This window comes from Macrobrachium rosenbergii, chromosome 27 (genome assembly GCF_040412425.1).
Source record: "Macrobrachium rosenbergii isolate ZJJX-2024 chromosome 27, ASM4041242v1, whole genome shotgun sequence".
In the NCBI taxonomy this organism is placed as follows: domain Eukaryota; kingdom Metazoa; phylum Arthropoda; class Malacostraca; order Decapoda; family Palaemonidae; genus Macrobrachium; species Macrobrachium rosenbergii.
In genome coordinates this window covers 30,167,009-30,177,008 of record NC_089767.1, presented here as the reverse complement: position 1 = coordinate 30,177,008, position 10,000 = coordinate 30,167,009, and the positions used below count along the sequence as shown (strand labels likewise).

The following is a 10,000-nucleotide window of genomic DNA, read 5'->3' as shown; positions in this document are numbered from 1 at the left end:
ATTCTGTGAACTACGCTTTTCGTAATAAGTTTAGTGTATAACCCCTCGCTCCTCCCACGCCCCCTTCCGGAGTCAAGTCTCTGAAGAAGGCCCCCTTTCCCGCCGACCCCGCCCCCCCATAGTCGTGACGTTGGAGGGTCATAATCGCCGCCAAGCCAGTTCGATGTTGAGGCCTACCCGCAGAGTGGCCGCATGGATTCTGGATAAAGACTGGGCGAACACACTCAATAACATCGGCTATCAGTCGTGGGCGTGGAACTTCTGCGTCTTGCTGCTGCTCTCCTCCGCCGCCCACCACAACCTACCTCGGAACACCCCGCCCACCGGCGGCAGCAGCGGCGCCCCCAACACCGCCCCCACTACCACCTCCGCCGGCAGTGGAGGGTGGACTGGTTCCTGGAGACTAGTTCTGGACAGCCTCGTCTTGGTCACGTCGACAACAGCCGCGTCTGTCACGACGAGCGGCGGCAACAGTGGGTGGGTGGGCGTGGGCGCGCTGGCCAGCATCATGCCCGACGCCCATCTAGCGAAGGTGGTGTTGGCGGCCGGCATCTTGGTCTTCTGGATGGCGTTCTGGATCATCCACCTGATCGGCATCATCTATGGGTGAGTGTTGACTGCCGGTTTTTACTCTTGAGTGTTATTTCTCATTATTATTTAAGTGTTATTTCTCATTATTATTTAAGTGTTATTTCTCATTATTATTTTATAGTTGTGTCTAAAAACATTTGTAGTTAAGTTTCTTCTCTTTTATATAGTTTCCCGTATTATATGCTTATTAGGGAATTTTTTATCCTCTATATTATGTCCCATATTATAGTATAGTGTTCCATGTTATATGCTAATTAGGAAAATTTTCTCTTTAATATAGTGTCCCATGTTATAGTATAGTGTTCCATATTGTATGCTTATTAGGAAATTTTTATCTTCAGTTTAGTGTTCCATATTATATACTTCTTAGGACATTTTTCTCTTGAATATAGTGTCCCATATTATACAGTAGTATAGTGTTCCATATTATATACTTATTAGGAAATTTTTCTCTTTAGTATAGTGTCCCACGTAACATGCTTATTAGGAAATTTTTCTCTGGTATAGTGTCCCACATTGTAATATAGTGTCTCAGATATTAGTATAATTTCCCATAAATGCTTATTAGGAAATTTTTCACTTTAATATATTATCCCATATTATATGCTTATTAGGAAAATTTTCTCTTTAATATCGTGTCCCATATTATAGTATAGTGTTCCATATTATACTGTATGCGTTTTAGGAAATTTTTCCTCTTTATATATTATATATTACTATATGCTTCTTAGGAAGTATTTTGGTTTTTTGTAACTGTTGTTGTAGATAAGTTTCTTAATGTTTAGGTATAAAGTTATTTACCATGACGGAGGTCAGTTTAATGTTTAATGAGTACAATGTGACTAGTGTGTTTGCTTCTGTAAGCATTTGCTGACTTTCATTTTAGGATGGTATTGTTGGAGTAGCCCTCCCTCGAAGTGATATACTAATTATGTGTATATATGTATGTATGTATATATAATTATATATACACACATATATATATATAATATGTAATCTATGTGTATATATATATGCACATATATAAATATATATACGTATACATATATATACATACATATATACATATATATTTAGTAATTTCATTCATAGCTGCTGGGTTTTTTGTATGTTATTAGTTTTATTTTTTTAATGTCTGTATGTTAATGTTTTTATTATTTATAATATTTGGCTATTACGGAGTATCGCGGAAGAGGGTTCGGGTGATTTCACGTTCGCAAACATCTGAACTATATATGGAACTAAGCAGGTCCTGAATAAACTGTACAGGCCTGCGTCCTGTTGTCATATCGTTCGCGGGCGATGAATTTTTCCATGTCAATTTTTTGTATTTTTATTTTCCTTATGTTAATGTTTTTGTTATTTATAATATTTGGTTATTACCGAGTATCGCGGAAGAGAGCGAAGGTGATTTCACGTCCGCCAACATGTGACCTATTTATAGAACTGTACAGGTCTGCGTCAGTATCGGGTCGGCTTTCGCTGGCTGCACATTATTTTGCACCTGTCCTCCTGACTCATAGTATCCCCAGGTGTTTGTCGTTGATTAGCAGCATTACGTATGCCCCGATCTTGGATGCTACTACTACTACTACTACTACTACTACTACTACTACTACTACTACTACTACTACTATTATTATTATTATTATTACAACGCCTACTGTGAAACAGTCTCCCCGAGGATGTCTTGCAGTTGGAACTTCAAGAAAAGTTCAAGAGAAGATGCAATGTGTTACTACTCTAATACAGTTCTCCTTGTATTTTAATAATTTACGTACATTTTTACGTACGTATTAATTTGTTAGTTTATTTTTTCGTCTTTGATAAGTGATCTCTTCTTTCTTTATTTCCCTAAGTACCTTCTGTTACTTCTAAGAACGCCGTATTCTTTGGAAGCTTGTATTTCAGGTCAGTAGCCCCTTTGGGCGTGTTTCATATGAACAGGATTCTTCTTCTGAATATAATAATAATAATAATAATAATAATAATAATAATAATAATAATAATAATAATAATAATAATAATACTGCTACTACCATTAATACTACTACTGCCACTCCATTTAGTGAGGGTCGTGAAGCCTAGGTAAATTTTTCAGCGCTTAATCCTCGAATTATTATAAAATGAAAAACGTGTTTCAGATCAGAATGTACTTAATTTCCTCCCCATTCCTTTCTTACATAAAGGGAAGAGCAAGCGTAATATTGAGATAAATGAGTTTGTCAGTAGATGAGTGAGCTGCCAAAATAAATGAGCTTGTCAGTCGGTGAGTGAGCGGGGAAAATTAATGAAAAGTATGGTCTGAAAAAAGCAGTTTAATATAAAGAACAGCAAAAAAAAAAAAAAAAAAAAAGGAGCAGGCCCACTTGCTATTTTTGTGATTTAAGGTCTTGGTCTTCAGTGGATATCCCTCAATTTGACCAATGGTTCATTGCTATATAGTGGATTAGTATGATTCCTTCGGCCATTTCTTCCAAGAGAGTACATTTTCAACCTATTCATCTAACCTCTCTCTCTCTCTCTCTCTCTCTCTCTCTCTCTCTCTCTCTCTCTCTCTCTCTCTCTCTCTCTCTCTCTCTGTGGGGGGCTTGTTGTTAATCAGTTTCACCTTTGACCGAGATTCTTGTCAGTTTTGTGAATAATGCGGCTTTTCCTCATATTGATTATAGTTATATGTGAATTATATATATATATATATATATATATATATATATATATATATATATATATATATATATATATATATATATATATATATATATATATATATATATATATATATATATATATATATATATATATATATATATATATATATATCGAGTTTATAAATATGAATGATAAAATATATTTGACGCTGTCTTGCTTATTAGCAAAACTGTATGTGATAGATTGGAAGGCATTAATTTGCATTCGTATGCTTAGGTAGTCAAGGTCTCGAGTTGTTTCACTTAAAAAGGGGCTGAAATTACGCCAATTAGTGAAGGTTTACGTGAATATAATTAATTTTAAAGCTGGTTGTGGAATGACAAGTAAGGTTGAATTTTTTATGTCGGTGTCGGGTGTCTTCAGTATGTTATTGTCAAGTTAGTTTTAGAAGGATTTATTGAGTATAATTTTGGTGAAATTGTATTGAAAGAAAATTAAGGACGAGTCATTCTTCATGATATTATGGAGACTTGGAAAGATAAAGTATAAATTTAAAAAATCCTTGATTTATAAATAAAAATCTTAAAATTCCTAAACGCTTCTGTGAAAGATAAAAGATAATTAAAACAGTACTTGATATATAAACACACACACACACACACACACACACACACACACACACACACACACACACAATGCATATAAGTTTCTGATGTCAGATCGGCATAGAAGACTTGAAGGAAAAAAATCAGATTAAAATTAACCGTCGAAGAACCGTTTTCTGTTAGTAACCATCTCCTGACTGAACAGACCCAATCGTCGCCCCTTCAATACAGAATCGAAACAAACCAAATAAAACGTGGTGGAATCATTCAGATTAGAATTAAGCGTCTTTGAACTGTTTGCTGTAAGGAACCTCCTTCTCCTCCTGATGGAGCAGACCCCATTAATGCCCCTTAAATTCCGAGTGGAAATAAAAGAATAGAAACAAACCCGAATGAAGACGGAAGAAGCCAAACGAAAAGCGCTGGACGGAGAAATGGAATCGGAACCTTTCAAAAAAGAAGCATCCGGAGGGATTTCCCTTCCTAATTGAACTTTGTTAATCACGTGCAATCCAATTAGTGTAATTGTATTTCCGGCCTTCATTATATGGTAATGGAAGGGCTGAGAGGATGAGCCGAAATGATATATTTGACGTCATTAGCTTTTAATTAGTCTTAAAGGAATCCACACAAGTAGACGCGTTCGCAGATGGCTGCCTTGTATCCCTGAAGATGAAAGAGTTGGGTTGGAGCTCTCTCTCTCTCTCTCTCTCTCTCTCTCTCTCTCTCTCTCTCTCTCTCTCTCTCTCTCTCTCTCTCTCTCTCTATATATATATATATATATATATATATATATATATTATATAGTTATCTTTTATCATGCACATTGGGAACTTTCAGGTATTTTGCTTTTTTAATAAATCAAGCTTTGTGTTAATTATCTTTTATCTTTAACAGTCCCCATGTAATCATGAAGAGGGATTCTTCTGTCATTGTGTAAAATAAATTTTCATCAAAAGCACACTCAGAGGATCCTTTAAACTAACAGGAGTATGTATATGTATATATATATATATATATATATATATATATATATATATATATATATATATATATATATTATTCTGTATGTGTGTTACCACACATTTCCACCCATCCATCTTAAACCAATCGTTTGTGCACACCCTGTTCCCTTCCTTGCCTTATCTAATCGGTGACTAGTCCCCCTTATCCTTTCATCTTCTGTTAGATGTACTTCCTGATATCTTCCTGATTTCTGATTCAGGGTGATCCAAGTTTCCATCATCCATGTTGACGTTATCTCGCTCGCAGTTTACCCTCAGGTTCCTCAGTCTGTAAATACTGGGTCAAACTCACTAGTTTCTGCAGTTTTTCTCTACTATGTCCTATAGTGCTTCTACAGAGCACCAGCCATTCTACAGCCCATAACTGAATATCTAACCCCATAACTTTCTAACTATTTAAACGGTACTGTCCGATCCTTAATATCTTGCATTATTCCTCACCCAACCCCTTTTTCCAGCTTTGACTGCGACCCACCACAGTCGACTTACCACCAGATATGTAATTTACTGCTTAGGGCAACGGGAGCGTGAAAGACTTCCCAGGAAACGGACCTGAGTTGCTTCCCTCCGTGAGATTAAACTCAGGCCACTCGCTGTGGGAAAGGTTTGAAATACCGATATAGCAACTCGTATTATGTTTTGTGTGCGCGTGTTGTTGTGGAGATGGGGGGAGGGGTATAATGGTAGGGGGTTTATGGAAGATTGGGGGACGACTGAAGAGTACCTCATGCCCCCTCCTTTTTCGTAGTCTTAGTCTTTCCTTCTTCTCATACCTCAACTTCTTAACTTCTTCCCTCCTTTTGTCCGTAATGCTTGTGAGTTTTATTCTCCCCCCCACTTTTTTCTTTATTTAGCCATGACCTTTTCTCCTCTCTCTCTCTCTCTCTCTTGTCCCGTTCCTTTCACTTACCTCTTTCTTTCATCACTGCGCCTCCCTGCGTATCGCATATTTTAATATCCGGTCCACCTCCTCATTCGCTTCTGTCATTGCCATTTTTATTTTTACCTTCCTTACCTCCTTTTCTCCTGTGTAGAGACCCTTTCACTTTTTTTCCTATTCCATAACTTATCATCATCTCTGTTCAGTCTTCATAACGCCAAAGAAAGTTATATATGGTATATTAAATCTGGTGTCTCAGTTGGAAATTGCACCAGACTAGGTGGAGCAGAATATGGAAAAATATGTCCCCTTCCTGGCCTTTAAACCTTTTTCTTTCCTTCGTTTTTACTCCGTAACTCATTATCTTCTCTTTCCAGTCTCTGTAAAGCGTAAAAAAAGTATAAATTTTGTATAATAAATCTCGTGTCTCAGTTGGGAATTTCACCTTTCCTCTGCCTTTAAACCTTTACATTTCCTTTCCATAACCCTTCGTCTTATCTGTCCAGTCTCTATAAAGCCTAAGGAAGGTATGAATTGGTATTATATCTGGTGCCTCATTTTGGAATTTCACCGGCAAAGGTAGAGCAGAACAGCAGAAGATGAAGAAATATGCCCCCTTCCTGGCCACCTTTCCACCATCCATTAAGCCATTTCCCTTCGTTTTTATCCCATAACTCCTCATCCGTTCTGTCCAGTCCCTATAAAACCTAGGAAAGGTATAAATTGGCTTCACTCCTGGTGCCTCATTTGGGAATTGCTCCAGTGTAGGCGAAGCAGAACCTGAAGAAATTTGTCCCCTTTCCTCCTGCGTTTCAACTCACTCCCTTCGTTTTTATTCCATAGCTTTTCACATTTTCTGCCCCAAGAAGGGTATTTAAATCTGGTTTCTCAGTTGGAAATTGCACCAGCACAGGTGGAACAGAACAGCAGAACATAAAGAACGTGACCTGTACGGAGGTACGCGAGACTCTCCTCCTGACGTCATTCGCCGTGAGACAGGTGCTGCTGCTTCCACCACCCCGGTTGCTAGTAAATCAGACGTTGTGTTTAGGGAGAACACGCGCGTTGTCAAGAAACGTTCGATCACCCACCCTCGCTGTCGTGCACACGCACGAGGCGTTGCCACGCCCACGCGGTTTCCCTAAAATTCACCTTCCACGCCTGTCCTGTCATTCCCCCGTCCCTACCTTTCAGGGCAGTCCACTTACGAACCCCTCTCTCTCTCTCTCTCTCTCTCTCTCTCTCTCTCTCTCTCTCTCTCTCTCTCTCTCTCTCTCTCTTCTTTTGTTTTATTTCTTTGGCTTCTTCCATAGTGTTTGATCGATTGTAAAAGATTTTTTAACTTTTTGATAACATTTAATGGATAATGTAATTCTAGACATTTTTGCATCGGTTAGACCCTTGGTTCAAATTATCGGAAATTTATATATAATAAATATATACATATATATATATATATATATATATATATATATATATATATATATATATATATATATACACATACACAGTATATAACAGAATATATAATATATATATATATATATATATATATATATATATATATATATATATAACCATGTAACCAAAACAAGAGACAACAAATTAATGTATTTTTCACACCCATCACCAAAGTATCCCATTGTAGTTCTACGCCCATTGGCAAACTAACGGAGAGAGTCCGGGGGTGGTGGGGGATTGGATGGGATGGGACGTGTCATGGAAGAAGAAGAAGAAGAGGCAGCAGGAGCGTCGTCGTCGTAGTATTTGTCGTAGATCGATATACGTTTTGTCCATCGATTGGAGATTCATAATTGACGAAGGCTCTTTTGTGGAGGCACAATAGGAAGGAAATACAATGCCTTGACCTACTTCGTTTCGCTCCGCTCCCTGTCCCGCGAAGTTAACTGCTGCAGAGTTGTTCTTCGTGGGGATTCTGGCTGGGTCCTATTATTGCCTGCGCACGTGCCTGGGAAGGCCCACGCAGAGTAGTGTGGACGTATGTGTTCGTTGGAGTGTTGAATAAACAAGCATTTTATAATACACACATACAAACATATATACATTATATATATACAGATGTACTGTGTTTATATTTATAATTATATATGTGTGTATATTATATTTATAATTATATATATGTGTGTATATATGTATATATATTTGTATGTGTATATATATATATATATATATATATATATATATATATATATATATATATATATATATATATATATATATATATATTTATAATATAATGTCTGTGTGTAGGTATGTAAATGTACGAGTATGTACGTGTTTATTTGTCATAAATTAAGAAGTGTCGCTAGTAAATATTCGTATACGATCCATGTATGTGTATTCAGCTTGCAACTTCAGACTTTCCAGTAACAAACTGTCGTATCCTTCGGACAAAACGAAACCATCGATCCGTTTGAAAATTGTTTGATCGACTTGCGTTGCTGTCGTCACGAGAGAGAGAAAAAAAAAAAAAAAAGAAAGTCGATGCGGTTCTTATGAGAAGAATAAAAGGCGCTAATATGAAGGCTGTAGCAGAATCGATAGACACAGACGACTCTCTAATATTCTCTTTATTAAATGTGTTCGCTTTCTGGCTCGTGTGGGTCGGTCGGCTTTTGTTATGTTTACTTTTTCCTGTCGGAGTCGTGGGGGTTCTTTCTTTCGTTCCGTTTTTCCTTTGTTGGGTTTTCGTATCGTACGTTTTACCTGTTGTTATTTAGGTGATAATTCCGTTGGGCATATGCATTACACACACACATATATATATATATATACATGTATATATATATATATATATATATATATATATATATATATATATATATATATATATATATAAATATTATATATATCTATATATATATATATATATATATATATATATATTATATATATATATCTATATTTAGTATATATATATATATATATATATATATATATATATATATATATATATATATATATAGAGAGAGAGAGAGAGAGAGAGAGAGAGAGAGAGAGAGAGAGAGAGAGAGAGAGAGAGACGTAATTGGAAGGATGCGTCCACACTGCATTAGCCTAAAACATGTTATAAACACGCGTCGATAACTTATCGCATACATAAAACAAACCGGTTGAAGACTAGTCACCGACTTAAGGGTCCGTCCACACTAGTAATACATATAAACACACTTCGGCAACTTATCGCATACATATGACGAACAGGTTGAGTACAAGTCAACGAATTACCAGTTCTTCATACGATTGTCCTGCATTGGCCAAAGATTCGTTCTACACTTAAGCTCGTTGATTTGTCTTCAATTTGTTTGTCATATGTATGCGATAAGTTGTTTTTCATAATTCATGTAACCTATTCCCTTTTTTTTTTGCAAGAGGCAACGGTTTGGGCCGACCACAGACTTTAATTTCGGTGTGTTTTATTCAATATTTATGAGTAAATTACTTCTTTTTGAAGCCGGTTCTGGCTTGTATTTTTAGCGTCGTGTGTGTTCATGTTTACAGCAGAGCAAAGTGGGCTATTTGGCAAAGTCGGGTAAAAGTTGAATATAGGCTATTTACTCCCCTGCCATGGACAGAATATGTGAGCCGAGTTTGACGGCACCCATTTCATACAGTTTTTTTTTTTTTTATGGTTGAAATCGAGAGAATTATTGAAATATGAGGATGTAGGGGTATGGTTAACATATGAGAAGAAGGAGCAGTGTGATGAGATGGTTTGGCCACGAGGAGGGAACGGGAGAAAATAGATGAGAAAAAAGGATGAAAAGTTTAGAAAAATATATATGTGTGTGTATGTATGTATGTATGTATGCATGTATGTATGTCATGCTCATTCAGAACCAATAAATAATAAGAACTATCATAAATTAGTAATCCATAAGCAAGTGTGGCCGACATGTACCGCAGTAGAGCGATTGCGATAACGAAGAATTATTCGGAAGCTTAACTTCCGGCGAAGTATTCATTATCGGCCATAGTGTAACAGGCACGCATGTGGCCATGCTTGTAACGTAATGAAGGTATTGATTGCTCACTTTTATACAAGCGTGCTTTCTCTGACGCAGTGTGAATGTAAGTAATTACGTGAGATACGTTTCTGCAAACACGTGTGTGTATATGTGTATATACAGCATGTATATGTGTGTATATATATATATATATATATATATATATATATATATATATATATATATATATATATATATATATATATATATATATATATA

The 10,000-nt window shown here is 36.4% G+C and overlaps 1 protein-coding gene across 2 annotated transcripts in view; it reads left to right on the top strand.

Annotated features, from left to right (window-relative positions):
* The window catches only part of GlcT (ceramide glucosyltransferase), a 154,812-nt gene that overhangs the window by 20,789 nt on the left and 124,023 nt on the right, over window positions 1-10,000 (top strand). For both annotated transcript variants that reach the window (XM_067129198.1, XM_067129199.1), the window contains exon 2: window positions 1-606. This exon is cut by the window's left edge and continues 837 nt beyond it. In XM_067129198.1, the coding sequence (XP_066985299.1) occupies window positions 164-606 (443 nt within the window). In that variant the 5' untranslated portion in view covers window positions 1-163. The remainder of the gene's footprint in view (window positions 607-10,000) is intronic.